The following is a 20,146-nucleotide window of genomic DNA, read 5'->3' on the forward strand; positions in this document are numbered from 1 at the left end:
AGATATATAAAAAAAGTAAGAAAGACAGTTAATAGGCATCTTTGTTGACCATTGATGCAGAGAGGCAAAAGGCGCCCTGAACAAACATTTCACTTTGCAGTCCTAACTAAAATTACTTAGAGATGCTCATAAGAAAGAAGGATGCTGCTACCTACCCACAAGATAACAGAATTATTTGTGGAATATTTACAAAATTATTCAAAGTCACTTTATAAACTATTCAGCTTCTGCTTTATTTTTAAAGGTACATAAAACAATTAAGAATTGGCTTATTTGTGCTTTAAAGAAAATCAATGTTTTCAATTTTATTTCTGGTACTCAGACTAGTAATTAAAAATGTACTAGGTTCACAATCAAACCACCACCTGACTGTCCATGAACAGCAACTCAGTTTTGCTTTTCAAAGAACATACTTAGAAAATTTTAACAGATCAAGAACAGATGTGCAGAGAAAGTTACTTGATGGTATAAAGTCCTGTGTCAAGACTTACAAATAACTATGTACTTATATTCACTTACAGAAATATAAATATTTAGTTCCAAATTAATCTAAAAACGAAACTAATAACTATTCAAATATTAGTCTAATGAATTAATTAATGAGACATAAGTTTGCCAGATAACTTCTAGAAAGGTTAATAAGCTACTTAATGTCCTATATGAATTTAGTAACATTTAAAAAAAGCACAAACATTTACATATTTAAGTGGCTTCTAGATTTCATTTACCATACATGTCTTTCATACGTGCCTTGCAATATTGACACACCCTTGAGTTTGTTCAAGACCAGAATTTGGAAATTGCAAATCTGGCTATAGGGTCTCAATATAATCACATTAAGCTGAGATATCTCTGAAGACTAAGGACATCCAGGTCAGCAGTTCTGCAATGTTTTAAATCAGCCCTTTTTTTTTTTTTTCTCTTGTAATAACTTGGGACCTGTCTCTACCTTCTTAGACTTACTTTGCTTATAGCTTCCTTGGATTCTCTCACTTGTATATATACTTCCATGTTTTATTCTCCCCCCACAGCCAAACTATCCATGTTATTTCATCTGCATGCACCTATCAAGCCTTTGCAACGCTAGCACCAGAAAACTGGCTCAGGCTCCCAACAGTCTATTCCCTACCTCCAGACTGCAGCTTTTAACAAGATTTTTCTGCACAGCACTTGTCCCAGTCCCCTGAAATTCACCACACGTATACAGCAGTCCCCCCAGATCTCTTCAGTCTCCCTCTCCAGTTGCTTCTTGGGTATTTCCATCAAATCACGTCTCCTTTCTGCAGTGCTGTATCTCACGACCTGGCTCCATGAGCTGTCCAAGAAAAGAAGTGCAGCCCTGGCCCACAAGCTGGTGAAGCTGCCCCAGCCCTTGGCTCCAGCTCACTGCAGCTCACTGCAGAGATGGAGAGCAGTCCCCCACCAGCTCTCCAAATGACGTCACATATACGAGGGCAAGCCACTTGAACCACAACCTCTGGCCCTGTTCCCAAATGCTGAGAGGTCTTTTCATTTTTGACACTGTCTCTCAAGGCATACTCCTTGAGAAGCTGGCGGCTCATGGCTTAGACAAGTGTACTCTTCACTGGGTAAAAAACTGGCTGGATGGCCAAGCCCAGAGGGTTGTGATGAATGGAGTTAAATCCAGTTGGCGGTGGGTCACAAGTGGTGTTCTCCAGGGCTCAGTATTGGGGCCAGTTCTGTTTAATGTCTTTATCAATGATCTGGATGAGGGGATCGAGTGCACCCTCAGAAAGTTTGCAGATGACACCAAGTTGGGAGGGAGGGTTGATCTGCTCGAGGGTAGGAAGGCTCTACAGAGGGATCTGGACAGGCTGGATCGATGGGCCGAGGCCAACTGTATGAGGTTCAACAAGGTCAAGTGCCGGGTCCTGCACTTGGGTCACAACAACCCCATGCAGTGCTACAGGCTTGGGGAAGAGTGGCTGGAAAGCTGCCTGGCAGAAAAAGACCTGGGGGTGCTGGTTGACAGCCAGCTGAATGTGAGCCAGCAGCGTGCCCAGGTGGCCAAGAAGGCCAACGGCATCCTGGCCTGTATCAGAAATAGTGTGGCCAGCAGGAGCAGGGAGGTGATTGTTCCCCTGTACTCGGCACTGGTGAGGCCGCACCTCGAGTGCTGTGTTCAGTTTTGAGCCCCTCAATACAGGGAAGACATTGAGGTGCTGGAGCGTGTCCAGAGAAGGGCAATGAAGCTGGTGAGGGGCCTGGAGCACAAGTCTTATGAGCAGCGGTTGAGGGAGCTGGGGCTGTTTAGTCTGGAGAAAAGGAGGCTGAGGGGAGACCTTCTCACTCTCTACAACTACCTGAAGGAGGGTTGTAGTGAGGTGGGTACTGGTCTCTTCTCCCAAGTAACAAGTGATAGGACGAGAGGAAATGGCCTCAAGTTGCGGCAGGGGAGGTTTAGATTGGATATTAGGAAAAATTTCTTTACTGGGAGGGTTGTCAAACATTGAAACAGGCTGCCCAGGGAAGTGGTGGAGTCACCATCCCTGGAGGTATTCAAAAAGCACATAGACAAGGTACTCTAGAACATGGTTTAGTGGGCATCGTTGACGGTTGGACTCGATGATCTTAAAGGTCTTTTCCAACCTAAATGATTCTATGATTCTATATGGTTGTGTAAGAGGAGAGTGCTTTTGGAGTGAGGAGCAGAAGGGAGTAGGGAGAGATCAGAGGAGACAGATAAGGGGAAAAGAAAGAGTAAATTTTTCTGGGGTTCCTTCCACGGGAATGTTTTCCTGAGAAACAATGACCTAATTACAGAAGCTTTTCATTTAGTGTAATGCTACCAAGCTGCAGGTCTACTAGTAAGACAACTACACAGAGACATTGACTGCTAATCAGACACTTTCACAATTATATCTAGAAAAAATAAATACTTATGCAATTGTATGGGAGAGACAGTTCTGAATTTGTAAATGTTAAGTTTGTCTCTCAGACATACTTAAAAAAGTTAAAGACAAAAAGAAAGAACAAGAAACCATTGTGAGACCAATTTAACACAACTGGGGACACCCCCCCCCGAAGTCTTGGCCCTGATTTTCATCTTCATGGAGTGGGAATTTTGCCATTAATTACAACCAAAATGAGATCTGGCCCATTAGAATACTGCAGGTGATCAGTATCCTTAGTTTGCAGAAATTGCTCAGCACTTGACAGGCATAGGTTCATAAAAATACAACCTATGCTTAAAGAGAGCTGAGGTCTAGAAGGAACAGAAAGTCAGGACAGAGGCACATGAACTGAGTAAGGACCAAGAAAATGGAGTGCTGAAAATCAAAGCTGAAGCACACTAACAGGCTTGGCAGACAGGGATGATGACGAACCCAGGACGCCTATTCACGTGACACTTGACTCAAGCCAAAGCAATTAGTTCCTCCCTTCCACAAACACTAAGAAGTTCTTATGTTTAAAAATAAATCTTTTTAAAACAGAACTGTGTGTATAAGCTTAAATTAGGGTAAAAAGATTATTTACATAAAACTGCACTTTATGAAAAGTCCATGAAAAACAACCTGTGAAATGACTTCTTTTCAAAACTGTTATGAGTAACTTCAACCTCCTTTAAAATACCCTATGATAATCTTTACTCAGTATTACTTTAGCAGTAATACTTCGAAAATACCATGCAAGTGGAGAACATTAAACAAATGCATAACACAACATATACATTTATCCTTGAATAATCTTGTTCTTTGGAAAGTAAATCAAACCTAACAACGATAAGTGTTAAAAAAATCAGAGAAGTTATGGAAGCAATTCAGAAAAATGGTCAAATTTATAAATGGCTTTCTTTTACAGCTTATATGCCACTGCCTAATTTGCCAGATGCCTGGATATTCCCTGATTAAATAATACATGTGCCTTACTTCCAAACAGATTTTAAAAACCTGGTAAGCATTTTTGAGTGGTAGACGTAGCCCTTCTTCACAGGCTATCTGCAAAGGTTTGGGATTTGCCTATAGTTTTTGCGAGCAGAGTTCTGGTGTCTTGTCCTGCGTAGTATTTTTGGCTCTTGCGCAGAAACAAAGAATGTGTATCTTGTATGGCTGCATACAGTATCTTTTTTGGTAGTGCCTTGTGAGAAATATAAGGGGTCCCACATTACCACAACCTTTGTATAGCAGATTTGGAAACCTCCTCCCCACCGTGCCCGCCCTGGAGCCTGTGCTGTAGGTGATGTGAGTGTAGGTGCCTGTGAGCTCTGCTGACCCCTGCCCAGGCCTGCAGATTCCCGGTCATGGACAGCACGTCTGGGCCTGGGCTCTGGCATGGGTGTGATAATGCGGCAATTCTGGACCTTACTGGTGCACTCTGGCCTGACTTCAGCGGTGCCGCGACAGAGGCATGCTTATGGCAAGGGGCACTCGCTGTCCTCCCAGGCAGGAATATAAACGTGCTTTGGGGGTGGTTAGGGACTGGAAGAGGACGAGAGAACAGGCTTCTACTCGTATTCCTCACCACCCCTTTAGGTAGTAGAAAGTAATGAAAATTAGGCAGTGCTACAGAGCACATCACAGGAATGAGCGCCTTGGGAGGCACTGACAACACCAGAGCTCCATCCACCACTCCTTCAAACTAGTCACACGTTTAAAAGAGCACATTTTGTGGAAGAGTTCAAAAGCTTACATTACATTGCCCTTTGAAGGAGATCAGTTTTGTGTTATGAATTGAGATCCTGAGGGAGATTTTTCTAGTCCATTCTCCACTTTGAATCTAATACAGAAACAACAGAAAACAACTATTTAGCCAGCTAGCTCCTTTTTCCTCAAGAAGCCTTTATCCCATATAATTTAAAACAGACAAGATACTACGCTGCATATTGCATGTCCTGCAATGAAATGCGATGGCCCAAGAGCATTTTATCTTTAACTTCTAATAAGGTGAACCACAAAACAAGTACCACATGAGGATTTGTAGTGCATAGTGCCACATGCTTTATTCACTGCTTATAAAATGTTCTGCCAGTAAATGTTTTATTAATGTTCATTTGTGTTAAACAAGAAATCCTAAAGACACAACAACTGTGAAAGACGAAGAGAGAACATGAAGACAATAGGCCTGGAAAAACCATCTACAGAAGAGGGAATGGCATTATAACCAAAGATAAGTGCTGTTATCACACCAAAGCCTTCCTGTGAAACTCTTTCAGGAATATTACAGGAGCATGTTATTGGACTGAACTAGGTCTCAGGATCCTGGACTGTACTTCTATCTCTGCCTGTCAGGTACTCTTAGGGGAGGCGCTTCCACTTCCCAGCATTAGTTGCTCTCTATCTACAGTAACAGTAATGACATTATCTCCTTTAGTTTTATTAAACTTTCTGTTTCACCTCTGTAAAGTAAAAGGAAAAAAATATAGAAAATAGAGCAGTGTTAAGAGATCATCCAGTTCTGTCTCTTTCTCTGAGTGAGGATTAAATAGACCTATGGAGTTTCTGATTACACAGCCTTAAAGGCCTCCAGTGACAGGGACAACCTCCCCAGAAAAACAATTCTGGTGTCTACTTATGCCAGCCACGTGAAAACATTTCCTAGAGTCTAACATGAATCTTGCCTAATCTAATTTAAGGTTAGTATCACTTTTGCTTTGCCAAACGTCAGTGTGGAAAATGGGTTGTAGCTTTCACCCCTTGCAACAACCTTAAAAGATATATCTGCCTCTGGCATGTTGTCTTTCTGGACATGAAAGTCTTTCCTCTCTGACAATGTTTTCTGGATCCGTGATGACGGACAGTGCTCTCCCATGGAACCTCTGCAAACACAAATCTTCTCTGAACTATGCCAAACTGCAACTCATCCGAGCTTTACAACACTGGCACACTTTCCACTCCCTCATTTGAATCAGTAATGGAAACGTGGAAGAGTACCAGATGCAGGATGGATCCTATGAAGCTCTGTTCAATATGTTACCTTCTCGTTTTGACAGGGTACTGCTGAATGACAGGAACTCTGGCATGCAGGTATCCTACCACTTCTGTAACTGCCCTAGTGCATCATTTGGTGAGGACTGGTCAGAACAAAAAGGTATAAAAACACTTCCCAGAAGCCTTTATCCATAACATTCCCATTCTATTTCATAACCAGATAAACAGTCTTCATTTTACTAGTGCACTTCCAGAATGATTACTTATTATTCTTCATGTCTCCAGCTAGTGCCATTTTGCTCTGTGCTTTGGCCCTTCTCATTTTATTTCTGGTGCTTATATTACTGTTTTACACTTACCTTCAGTAATCTGACAGAAGTAATTCTTAGTTGCCAGTTTATTTCAACTTGATTCAAGCTCATAATATAGTCTCACATATTTTTCACTACACTTTCTTACACTTCTATGGAAGGATACAGAAGAGCAAGGGAACCAAAAAGATGTAGGGAAAGAAAGCATAAGTCAAAAAAGAGACTGACTCCACATTACGGAGAAAGGAAATGAGAAAAGGAGTATTTAGCTACAAAGGAGACAAGAATGACAACTCAAACAACATGTACATTATTTCCACAAATCCCCAAATTTATTTTATCACTGTATTCATTTATTTAATTACGGTACTTACATATGAGTGACTTTACTTAAACTGTTGAAGGAATGGGCGTCCAGACTCTGAAGTGTTTCATCTATGGAGATGTAGCTAAACACCGGCAAACAGAAAAAGAAACAAATCTCAGACCTTGGCAAGCCGTGACTAGTGCCCATCATGCCACTTTTTTTGCCTCTCATTCTTTTTCTCATCCAACTGCCATGACACTGCCAGACACATGGACAGTGTCTAAGGGAGGAACTTTTAACAGGATTTTGATTTTGACTGATGCCTTAGATGCAGATTATACTGCAGAATACAGTGAAATCAAAAAAACAGTGCTATTAAGCAGCAAAACCAAACATATATATTTCACATTTCAGAATCATATTTCTTCCCTTTTCCCCACTTAAGAAGACCTTGGAGTTTTCTAAGGGGATCTAGCCCTCAGGTAAGTTGGCATATTTCTCTGTATTGAAGCATTAGAAAGGAAGGAAAGAAACAAAGATGGTCCCTGGGCCATCACTGCAACAACTGTCGCAATCACTCTAGAGAGAAACAGATCATCAAGGCAATCAATGCTTTGGTATTGCTGAGGAAAAAAAACGTGCTCTGACATGAATTTAGAGAGAAACTCTAGCCATACAGTGCATGTCATAAAGGATGTAAGGAGTAATGTGGCTCAGAAGCAACACCAGAGAGCAAGCTTAAGAAATTTTTACTTGCACAGAATTTAGACTGAGTAGCATTTGTACTGCTCGTGATCTACTGAACACGATGAGAAAATAGCTCTACAGAATGTCTCCACCATCATCAGGAGGATGATGATACTGGAACAACTGTTAAAGGCTTTGAAGTGTGAATAAAGTTGCAATACATCTAACTAGTGCTGATTTTCAGAGTAACTGACATTACTACTTGGGTTAAATTATCTGATTCTGTCTTTCAAAATATCTCTCAGTTTTAAAAATTATTAATGCTGGAATAGCATTAAAAAGATGTATTCCTGTATTTTTATTTACTTTTCTAATCATATTATATACCATATGTCTAATCTATAGATCTTTTAAAATAATCAGAATGCCTTGTATATTCTTTATACTTATTGTTATTATTATTAAAATATTTAAGTACTATCTTTTGATACTCTTGATTGAAGTTACTGACTCAGTTTTTAATATTTTTGTAGTTAATGTAATAATATACATACCCTGTGCAAGGCCTAGAATCATACTTAACTTAAGAAATATCCAACTGGTATTTTACATCAATTCTAATTGGGTTGCGTTCCTTAAAAAAAAACAGAGATGATTTTTATCATTCTTTCCATTTTTTCCAATGACAGTATTAAGAGTAACAATAGTAAATGGCAAATTAAAATGTGATCATTTAACTCAGGAGGGCTTTTTAATACAATCAATTATGGATCAGATTTTTATTTCTTGTGGAAGTTTTAAAGAAGGCAAATCTTTATTTCTTTCAATGGACGTTAAAAAATATTTAAGATGTTTTAAAAAATTGGAAAGAATACTTTGTGACCAGCACATGCTCTAACAACCAGCAGATGACTAATACCACTAACTGTTCCAAGGAAATTTATGTCCTCTCCAGACTGGAGCTAAAAGCATATTACCTGAACTAATTTAAACTCTTCTAACATGAGATTTACTTTTTATTGGTCACTTTGGAGATGTATTCACAGTGTTTGAAAAGATACCAGAAAAGTAACCAACAGAGATTGTATGACCAACAGATTCTCTTCCTACATTAATATTGCTTTTACGAAGCTATTTCCCTTTTCCAAAAAGAAGATAATAAAAGAAGAATACAATAAAGAAAGTATTTCCAGTATGTACGTCTGTGATTAAGTATTGCAGAGTTAGATGTTTATGTGAGATGCTTTAATTTTGATTTCCTGTAAGCAACAAATGTCTATTGCCCAGGAAACTGGAGTTTCAGCCTTACAAGAAAATTAATTATTCCATTTTAACAGAGCCTACATTTTAACATACCAAAAGATAGGTTATATCAATGACACATTAAAAAAAAAGTTGTTCTATGTAGCGAACAGCTATATATAAATCAGCTTGACAGAAAATGAAATTAGAAATGGATAATGAACAAACATTGCATCCTCATGCTGGGGCTAGGAATTAGAGAGTACTTTTTGTGTGCTCTGTGATCAAAATGGGTCACCTTACATCAGGCAGGCAAGTGCTTTTCTCTCACATATGAGAAGAGGCAGAAGAGCAGCAACGGGGATTCCTCCTCTGCTCCCTCACCCCTACAGCCACCACGTCCCTTCCCACCACACCACACATCACATTTTTACTATACTGCCTGGCTTGGAGCTGGTTGAGTTACAGTTTTGTATCTTTCAGCTGTGGGACAAAAGTGGGAAGGAAACGGCTTATTTTCTTTGTGTGTTGACCTCCACTCTTCTGCTTCATAAGTAGATGTATTTGTGTGCATTAATTAAATCACATCATCATTGATGACAGGGAAATCAGTAGGTTTATTTGCTTTAGTGTCAGCTAGATAAATACCCGAAAACCACAAAACCACTTTCAAAATCTCCCCTGAGATAGGTATATCAAACAGAAACACGTATTAATGGTGCCTAAACACTTACTTCCAAGTGTTCAGAGTGCCTCTAAAAACCCTTGGACTCTGGCTAATAAACTCCTAATACAGCACATTAAATGTAAGACATAAAAATCGTAGCAATCGGAACTGGAAGGAGTTGCATCAGAAGAAGGAAAGTGTGTTTAAATTCCCATTTTGAAGGCATGTCACAATTCAGCACCTCCTCTCCCTACCAGCTGTGTTTAATTTGCAGGATTTCAAAATGCCGTCAACACCCATCACAAATACAGTCATAGCTTAAACACCAAATGCACAGCTTCAGAGAAAGTCTGTTTGTGGATAAAACTTTAATCACCATTGCCCATTCAGAAAGAGCCTGAGAACACAGGATTTAAAGCAGTTTGGCATGTGGTAGTAGCCACAAGGGCCCCTCCCTGCCCTTATTTTCTTCATTCTCCCTCTCTCTCTACTTTTCTTCACTTTTTTCCAGCCTCAGCATCCCCTGTGTTGCTGCCCACCGGCTGCCCCTGTTCTCCTCTGCTGCTGATGGAGGGCAGTTGGTGACGTGTGGGGTACTTCACCAGAGGACAACCAGAAGCAGCTAAGGCAGTCGAAGCCCTGAGTTGGGGCTGTACTGTATGGGCTGGCACTGGGGAGCAGGGGAGGCGTGGGAGCACTGGGGTGCAGATGCATGCTAGCTGGGGGGAGCCGTGTGGTGGCACTGGCTGTGGGACAGCAGTGTGCACAGGGCCTGAAAAGGCACAGTGTTGCACAGAGGAAAACAGTGCAGCGGGGAAATGTGCTCTGCGCGGGGCTGCTGGCAGAGAGCACTGTGCAATGCAGGGATGCTACTTTGCGTGGAGCAGCTGTGGAGGAAACTGCTCAGGGAGCTCCAGGTCGGGTGTCTGTGAGGTAGTCATGAATGTGACCCCAAAGCACCATCCTGAGCCCAAGAAAAAGGTTCCTTACCCTTGACCTTGAAAACACTGAATGTTCAACCTGTCCTAAGTCAGTGGGAAATACCAGATGAAGCCCTTCGACCAAGATCTAATGTATTTGCAACTTTACGGATGTAAAACACAAATTTCTCTTGCATCTGAATACCTTACAAAACCTTTTTTGTCAAAGTGCACTGATGCATTTCTAACAGGAATTAGCTTTGCACTTGAGCCTTTAATTGAAATGCTTTATGTTTCATTCCTGTGGCAAAGCAGCACAGGGAAACAATCTCTACTTCTGACTATCAAGAGTACATAGATATGCATTCATTTAAGAGAAATAGTAGCTCTAAAATTTTTGTTTAAACAAGGTTCATAAAGAGGACAACTGAATTTTCTATTCAGTACAGAGGAAAAAAAGGTTTATTTGTGGAAATTATATAGTAGAAACCATATAGCAAAACAAAGTGCTATATTTGGAACAGTAAAGACAGTCTCTATCACCCTATTGAAACTTCAGGACATTTTCTAGATGAGTTTACAAAGCAAAGAACAATCTGGTAATTTTCGTTGCTGATAGAAGTTATGGGTTAGGAGAGGCAATGAGACGTGGTAAGTCAGAGGCCAAGACATACACCCAAGAGCTGTAGTTAAAATACAGGTACTGGTTCCTTAATCCAAATTTTATATCAAGAAGGTGGGAGTTCATGATTTGTAGTAGTAGTAAGACTATAAGAAAAATCCAGAACAGCATTGACACCATCCAAATTTAAACTGCTGTCTAATCTTCATAGGCTTTTAAAAAATAACAAGAGAAAGAGAAATGTGGTAATCCCAAAGGCATTGCAGAGCAGGAGAGAGACTGTAACACTACCACATCAGGTCATGATTTTAGGTGGGTTACTGCTATATTCAACTGTATCTATGCTATTTTCCTACACATAAATGTGGAGTAGGGGGAAGGTGAAACTCCATATTCAGATACTCTGTTTAAAGAATAATTCGTGGAAGATAGTGACATTTGTTTTCCCAGGTAGCCTTGAAATCACAAACCAAATACAATGACATGGATGCCAACATATTATCTTTAGATGTATAAAAAGTACCTATTCATCTTATTTAAGGCCATAAGGTCTTTGCAATTTTGACTTTCCTCTTCGACTGAAATGTGATCAAAGCATGCAACAGAGTGATTATCTGTTACCACGTTACTACCAAACAGTATAGGCAAAAGATTGGCATTGACTCATAATGCCCATGGAGAGAGACTAGGTGGCTAAGTGTCCTTAGCCTACGAGGTCACTAAGTGATCTAGAGACAGGCAGTGTGAATAGCCCTTTCTCACCTCCAGTGCCATGAAGGTTAGGAAGATTGGGTGTAACAGCCTTTTGGCCACTGGAAGTTTTTGGAAGCTAGGCATCTTTAGAGAAGGGTTCACTGAGTTCTTCAGATGAACATCTGTGCTTTTAAAAATTCACATATATTACAATTTAAGAATTAAAATCTGAAAAGCGTCTAAGCAATGGATTATGTGTTACTGAAAGCTGAAAAAGAGTTGGCATCTTCCTACATTTAAGAAAACTCTGTTTTGAACAGTTTATCAGATTTATATACAATACTATACATCATATGAGGGACATTCCCCCCCCTCCCCCCCAAGCCCCCAAAACAATACACCATCTACCTGATTAAACTGAGATGGTAAATGAGGCTGCAGATATTCAAGAACAATTACTTATAAGGATTTTAGAAAGTCTTTACTTCAATACACCTGGACAAAACTATAAAATATAATTAGGCAGACCTCTATGTCCCCCCAAAGTCCTGTTTCATGAATTCTTAAATAGTAGTCCATCTCAGCCATTCAGCCAAAGCTCAGCTGGAGTTGAGACTTGCAAGGAATGTCAAGGACAACAAGAAGAGCTGCTATTGCTACATTTGTAATAAAAGGCTGAACAAGAAAAATGTGGGCCTCTTGCTGAATGAGCTGGTTTGTTTAGTTAATAGTGGACACAGATAAAGCTGAGCACCAGCCTGGATAAAGCCCTGAGCAGTCTGGTTGGACCTTATAGTTGGCCCGACTTTGAGCAGGTGGTGGACTAGAGGCCTCCTGAGGTCCCTTCTAAATTACATGACTCGCTGATTCTAGGGAGCGAATTGGGAGATGGCAGAGAAGTTCCCTGCATCAAATAGCCACGCATGGGATGTTAGATTATGGGCCAGCCACCAAGAAGAAGAAACAAAGGTGGGACAACTTTGTCTCAAGACTGCTGACATGAATGAGCAGTCCAGTGCAAGGGTAGCCTCTTTCAATGCAACAAATGTTGACATGGGGCAAATAGGTAGAGGCTGCTGGCTGTGATTTATGGATTATATCCATGCATGTGTTTACATACAAAGGAGGTAACACAATGGAAGTCCCTCTCATATCACACAAATACTAATGTTTCGGTGAAAGTCCATCCCTAGTCTAGAAATGCCACAGGGTCTCCAATGAAATGATTTACAAATCATGCTGGGAGCTTGAAACAAATTTTTAGCCAGGACCAGCAATAGAATATGTTCATTTGTTATGAATTAACATTTTTTCATTTTAACATTTCATTAACATTAATTAATTAACATTAATTAATTTTTTCATATTTTGGGAACAGCAAAAAAAAAAAAGTTTTACAGCCTTATTTATCACATCTACTTCAGTAAAGGTGTGCTCTTATCCAAAAATGCCTAGGTATGCCTTCCTATAGCTATTTCAGGTTATAACCAATGGGATGATTACCTGCAGTTCTAAAATGTAAGTGGTGAGGTAGCAAAGGTGCAAGAATATTTTCATTTCACAAGATTTTATACACAAAGACAGAATTTTGGAGAAGGAAAGTGGTTTTTAATAAAAAAGCTAAAGGAATAATATCGAAAACAGAACTTACATCCTAGAGATGTTGGGGAGATTGGAAAAAGCGTCACTTGGAATTGTTCTTAGATGAGTCTCCATAAACCTCCTACAGAAATAAAAGTTTGGCAGTTAATATCCTTTGGTAAGCACAATTTAACATTAAAAAGTCCTATACAACTCCAGCTCTGCTCCAATATTTCTATTCTTATCTTCCCTTTTCTCAATGTTTCTATCTTTGCCTCAACTCTATTCCTTTTTCATTATGTGGCTTGGTTTGCTCCCTCAGTCTAAATTACAACCTTCTACATCATCTCTCCTAGGAACTCAGCATTCAGTGGTAATGATGGACCTTCCAAAACTCCAGAGCATGACCTGCAAACATATTTGTCCATCGAATTAAATGAAGTATTAAGAGTATAAGCATTCTTTTAATCATTTCAGGCTCCACAAAAATACCCCATCCCTCATTCTGAGCGAGAAATTCAGGTATACCAGCCAAAATTGAATTAGAGCAATTGCATACTACCTCCACAGAATTCTTTGTACACTTTGTAATAAAAAAAACATTCTTCCTCCCTAAACCTCTGATGTGGGGATGGCATGTACATTGTTATTTTTTAACTTAAGCCCAGTTAAAGATGCACTTCAGGAGAGAACAGAATCATGTGTCTTACCCATCTGCAGGAGGTTTCAGAAAAACAGGCAATATTTAAGGGAGATACTTATCAACAGCCAATTTCTTAACAGAATGAATCTCTAGCAGACTGACTCCTACAAAACAGAGGAAATGCTTTGGAAAATTAGCCTATAATGTCTGTTAAACTTACAATTACAACCTGTCATTGCTGGATGAGGTAATCTTTGGTTTTCCAGTACATCTGGGAATAGACTTATATAATTTATAGTCAATCAATAGCCTGAAGAATAATCAAGAACAAATGATAAACTTTTCCCATAGCTACTATTTAAGAACAGTTCAGTAGAAAAGAACTAAAAAAATTAGGATGATTTCCTAATTCTGTTTTCTGTTTCATAATATGAAGTATCTGATTATAATAATTATATTTGATTTACACAGACATTATTATCATCTTAAGAGTTACCAAGCTTCTGGAACTTGCAAACAAGAAATACAAATACATGTAGAAATTCTTAAAACTTCCACCTTGAGTAAAAATATAAATTAAGAGAATGTACACTCCTGTCATCCCAGGGGAAGGCTCTGTCTGCTTCCCAAGTATACCTCCCTTACTCCATATACTTGTTAGAAGAATGAGCAAGGAGAACCTAAAGACTTCTATTTTTCCAACAGTGGGTTGATGTTTCTCTTGACCTCAATCCACCCAGCTCCCACTGAGCCCCCAACCAGGGGAATGTCAGTTGGTCCAGAGGTATACTTGGTATTCCCCTGCACCCATAGCACCCTGACACCCATACCAGTGCTCTCCCATCCTTCTCCCTCCTCCACTTCATACTACTGCTTCCTCCTATTATCACAGTCCTAGACAAAATATTTGTAAAAAACAGCTGCTTAGTCCAGCACACCCTGCTGATCTTGCTGTTGTGTTTCAACATCTGTCTGCATTTCCAGGCCTTTCAGGAGGCTGACAGTGATGACTGAGGAAGTTCTGGTTTCAGACAGATTTTAACAAGTCCTAAAGTAGAACAGAGTGAATGAGGGACCTTGACAGGCTGGAGAAATGGGCCAACAGGAACTTCACACAGTTCAACAAGGAGAAAGTGGAAAGTCCTGCACCTGTGGAGGAACAACCCCAGGCACCAGTACACGCTGGGGGTCAACTGGCTGGAAAGCAGCTTTGCAGAAAAGGACCCTGGGGTCCCGGTGGACGTCAGGTTGAACATCAGCCAGCAATGTGCCATTGCTGCAAAGAAGGCTATTGGTTTCTTGGGCTGCATTAGGAGGAGAAAGCTTCTCCTAAGGCTTCTCCCTGAGACCTGTTAGAACTCAGAAGCCCAGAAAAAGATAGTTTAAGCCACTTCCAACTATCCAAGCTCACTTTTAACCTCTCTTATATCCCTCTGGTCCTCTGTTCACCTACAAAATGCTGACTCACACTATAGTTCCCATCACCAGTCATTACAGAAACTAGTACTTAACCTATCATAATTCCATGTTCCAGAAAAGCAAGAATTTAAACACCATCCTAAGTCTCTTCTTGACCTCCTGCTCTGATGTCAGACATTCATCCCTCTCTTGTTTTTGTCAGATAATGAACAGAGTCAGACCCATCATTCATGGGCTAAGTGACCTAACGTTAACCTTTCATTGACATACCTGAAATTTACATATCCCATCAGGAAAGCCTGGAAATCCTGGATAATATTTATGAATCAATTATATCGAAGTTGCTGTATTATGAAACAACTCTGCATTTATAAATTTCTAGACAAGGTTCCTAATATCTCAATAGACACAATGAAGAAACATAGCCTTAAAGGCTGTATTTTGACTGAATGGCTGGTAAATTATGTGGTTTGAAAGTGGGAGTATCATATTTCTTCCTATCTATCTGCTAGAGTTTAAAGATATACCAACATTCTGCAAATATGACAAACCCCCATATGGGTTACAGGATGTGTTTATAAACAGACTCATAAAGAAAATAGAGACAGTAAAGTATAAATAGAAATCTTAGGCAGAGGAAGAGAAGCAGCAGCCCATTTCATGACAAAAACTTGGTTGTGAGGTGAAACAGTATGAGATTGTCAGCAACGCTAAAAGACTCCAAGTTCACGTAATACACCTACTACATAAACAACATGCTAAATAATAGCAGGTAGCACATACTGACAAAGTAATTGGTGTTTGTTAGCTGCCATTCTTCAACTACTTGCTGTCTTAACAGATTGCTGACTGAGTTCAAAGAGTCAGTGATTACACAGACCGTCATAATGTGGAGTCAATGCAACAGGCCTGGGGCCGGGGCCAAACTTTTAAGCCAGCCTTTGCATACAACCACCTGCAAAGCTCCAGTTCTCTCCGAGTTTTAAAAACCCGTGGGCTGATACATGACTGCTAATTTTAAGCCACCTCCTAAAGCAATTCAAAACTTTGCAGAAAATATCAGTGCTTGAGTCCCTGTTTGCCAAGTGTGAGTCTGTGGATAATTACTGGTTGGGGACCACCAGGCACCAGTGGTGCGTAGAAGGCTGTGGGACGGACAGTAATTCTATGGAGTGGGAAGAAGACAGGCTGAGAAAATTCTCAACCAGAACAGTCTATGGTGGATCAAAAATGAGAGTAATTTAAATAGACTAACTTCAGTTTAGCTGAGTCTAACTGCATATAAAGACCACAAGCTTACCAACTGTGCTAATACGCTCTTCAGGCTGGGAAAGCAGCAAGTTTGGGAATTTAAAGCCCAAAGCCAGAAACAAGAGAGGCAAGACAGGTCAGGACTTCCAGCCTGCCAACTACAACATACAGTATGAACATACGATGAATAATTGAGAATTCATTATATTAATGGACTATGATTCTTCCTGTCTTACATGCATTAGAAACTTTCTTTAAACCTGCATGTTTCAATTTGAAATTTAGCAAGTGAGTCCAGTATCCAGACAGCCACAGTATGTTCATGAATAAAGTAAGCTTTTTCAGAATAAAGGAAAAAACTTTGCTGAGAAAAAAATGCATTAGTCTTCCAAGTGAGAAAAACTGTAACTATAAGCACTTACATATTTAATAGGCTCACTTATTTTCCTTTCTATATTAAGGCAAAGACAACACACATGAGAATGTTCAATACCATTTAATGAAAAAATTGCTCCTGTGCTAACCTGAGTACTACCACTTATTTTTACCTTTATTTTCTCATTCAGATTAGAAGCCTCAATAAATAGAGAAAAAAATCTTCAGTCTTTATTCCATAAAATCTTTCAAAAAGAAGAAGCCAAAGTCTGAGGTCATTTTCATTACAAACATGCTATTAATATTTGCAAAGATACAAAAGCATACAAATCTCATTTTTGCTAAATGAGTCATTTCAAAAATGGCAAGAAAATTTTCCAGAAAAACATTTTAAATTTTATAGGATGACATTTAGTTTGTGTTTCTTAGTTTCATATGTTAGAAAGTCAGTTTGAAGTTTTTAAAATTTTCTTTCTGCTTTGATATTTACACCAAAAGTTTAGCCTGTACGTTCCTGAAAGACTCTACATTGCATATACCAAGAAAATGAAACCTGAACAACTGATAAGAAACATATTAGGCTGCTTGTGCAGAACTTTGCATTTTTGCTTTCCTCTGCCCAAAACACCTGGAATGTAAAGAGTTTCTTGGTCAAAAATCAAGTACTACTTGATTTGCTAACAACTGAAAAAACTCCCACTTTGAATCCCTTCTGATCTTCCCAAACAATCTTTGGCAAAGACTCTGTTTCTTAAAATTAGCCTAATTATTTTCATTAAAGAGAAAAAGAAGCTTCTTTTAAAAGTAAAAGACCACATAGACTTCAAGTATTTTATATCTGCATAGAAACAACCCTGTTTCTGACTAACTCAGAATACAGGTATACATAAATGGAGATTGTGAAGTATTCAAACTTAAACATATTTGCTTCATTTTAATGACCATACAGTATCAACGCACAGAGCATTACCCAAGCATCTAGTAGATGATAATCTTGTCTTTCCCTTAAGCACTGTATTTCTAGTACTGCTGAGCACTGATTCATTATTTGTGCTTTGCTGTTCTATGACAGTTAATCTAGTGTCCTATTTGATAATGCACCAAGGAACTCTTTTCTTGGGGTGGCTGGTGACTACACTCCTATCAGTTAAGAAAGAGCTATCTAATGATGAATGAACATTTTGTTAGTTTCAGTATTAATTAGTCCTATCACTTAAGAGCTGTAAGAGTAGGCAGCTTAAGCCAGGCATAAGACAATGAAACTAGAATCAGCCCTGTAAACTAAGCAAGTGGCATTAATTGCAATGTAATTAGTGATGTTAATTGCTTTCAGTATATTCTGTTGTATCACAGCCATTTTTTCTCATTTTAGACTGCACTTTAAAAAAAATATCTATAAATAGTAATCCATTAAAATATGCAATTTACAGCTGGCTTAAAACAAGGTGTGCTGGTTTTGGCTGGGATGAACTCTATTTTCTTCATAGTAGCTAGTATGGGGCTATGTTTTGGATTTGTGCTGGAAACAGTATTGATAACACAGGGATGTTTTTGTTATCGCTGAGCAGTGCTTACACAGAGCCAAGGCCTTTTCTGCTTCTCACCCACCCCACCAGCGAGTAGCTGGGGGTGCACAAGAAGTTGGGAGGGGACACAGCCGGGACAGCTGACCCCAACTGACCCCAGGGATATTCCAGACCATATGACATCATGCTCAGCATATAAAGCTGGGGCAAGAAGAAGGAAGGGGGGGGACGTTTGGAGTGATGGTGTTTGTCTTCCCAAGTAAGGGTTAATGTGTGCTGGAGCCCTGCTTTCCTGGAGATGGCTGAACACCTGCCTGCTGATGGGAAGTGGTGAATGAATTCCTTGTTTTGCTTTGCTTGTGTGCGTGGCTTTTGCTTTACCTATTAAACTGTCTTTATCTCTACCCATGAGTTTTCTCACTCTTACCCTTCTGATTCTCTCCCCCATCCCACCAGGGGTCAGTGAGCAAGCGGCTGTGTGGGGCTTAGTTGCCAGCTGGGGTTAAACCATAACACAAGGTAAAAGTAATAATAACAGAAATTAAAAAATGATTTCACAAAAATATTCCACTAATAAATCAAGATTAGAAAAATAGGAGAAAAGCTTTGCTCTTATATATGAAACACTACTAACTCTTCACACAGACTATAGTTCTTGACTATCCATTTAACAGACCTCTATTTTAATGTTAAGCAAAGCCATAATTACATCTCAGATGCCAGGAGTTCCTCACTTCCACCTGTGCATTTAAGTCAGAATCGCAGCATAGTTGATTTTTTTCGTTGAATGCTAAATACAGTTAGAGAAAGACTTGTACCAGGAGTTAAAGCAAAATCCAAATAAAACTGTTTATAATCCCAGTTCTTTTTCGACTGCACATACGTAGAAGAACAGAATCTGGCCTATGACTTACAAAAGTCAGTGTTCAGCATATAAGGAGGTTAAACTGAAAACGTTGATAGGTATTTCATTTCTTACAGGTGACCATTTTCAAACATTTGAAATTGGTGAATATCCGAAGTACCTAGCAATCAGGACCAGAGAAACATCAAGGGATTTTCCATTTGAGAGGTACAGGCAATCTGTGTGTACATGTAAATTCCACAGCCTCTGTCTACTTACATTTGACTATTTCATTTCTATTACTGTCTTATGTTAGAGCAAAAAAAAAAAATCCAGGGGAAGAGGTATACATCCACTTCAATCATACCTATTCATCCAATAATTACACTAACAGCGTGCACCATGTAGCTAAAATACTATTAGAGTGAAACTTACGGACGCAGATGTGATAGAATACATGAAAATCTAAAGAGAAAACATTTCTATTGCTCTCTGGCTTATTTGGTAAATCATTTGAAAGCTTTATTTCTCACTGCTGAGGAATCCTGACTCAGTGCTGATGTTCTTACAATAGCTTGAAGGCATACATAATATATACCTAATACCTTACACTAAACATAGCTGTAAAAAGCACTGGTCTTTTTAAAAGAATTTTACAACTGCATTTAGCTACAAGCCTCTCAAGAGTCTGGGGTTTGTTGTGGGGTTTTGCGGGGTTTGGTTGTCTCCCAAGCATGAGACTGTTCATCAAGACAGGGCAGCAGCAGAAGGGTGTCCTTCCTATCTGTCACCTGTGAGAGACTGGTGGGAGGGAGCGTTCCTTCTTTGAACACTGACCAAGACTACTTCTCCCCGTCATTCTCTGGTACCCTATACCAAGCCCAGATCAGGCTAAACAGCCATGTCTATCACCTGAGTTAACAGAGCAGAAAAAACCCTACAGAACAGAGTGGTAAATGAAGGAGCTAGACACTTAGCTGCAGATTAAGAGACGGGAGCAATTATATGAGGACTCTGATGGTAGATTTAACTGGGATAGTCAAACCTTGTTACTTTGCTAGATGTTGGCAGATGTGGCTGGACAGTTTGGGTGTTCACTTCTCAGCTCTCCTTCATGTACGGCCTAGAATATTAATATGAAATTAAATCAACAGTGACTTATATTGGGAA

At 39.6% G+C, this 20,146-nt stretch overlaps 1 protein-coding gene across 1 annotated transcript in view; it reads right to left on the reverse strand.

Moving 5' to 3' along the window:
- The window catches only part of TSHR (thyroid stimulating hormone receptor), a 76,863-nt gene that overhangs the window by 35,464 nt on the left and 21,253 nt on the right, over nt 1-20,146 (reverse strand). The window contains exons 2-3 of the mRNA XM_069783716.1: nt 12,989-13,060; nt 6,574-6,648 (exon numbers count right to left, since the gene is read on the reverse strand). Coding sequence (XP_069639817.1) covers nt 6,574-6,648; nt 12,989-13,060 — 147 coding nt within the window. The remainder of the gene's footprint in view (nt 1-6,573; nt 6,649-12,988; nt 13,061-20,146) is intronic.

This window comes from Haliaeetus albicilla, chromosome 5 (assembly GCF_947461875.1).
Source record: "Haliaeetus albicilla chromosome 5, bHalAlb1.1, whole genome shotgun sequence".
In the NCBI taxonomy this organism is placed as follows: Eukaryota; Metazoa; Chordata; class Aves; order Accipitriformes; family Accipitridae; genus Haliaeetus; species Haliaeetus albicilla.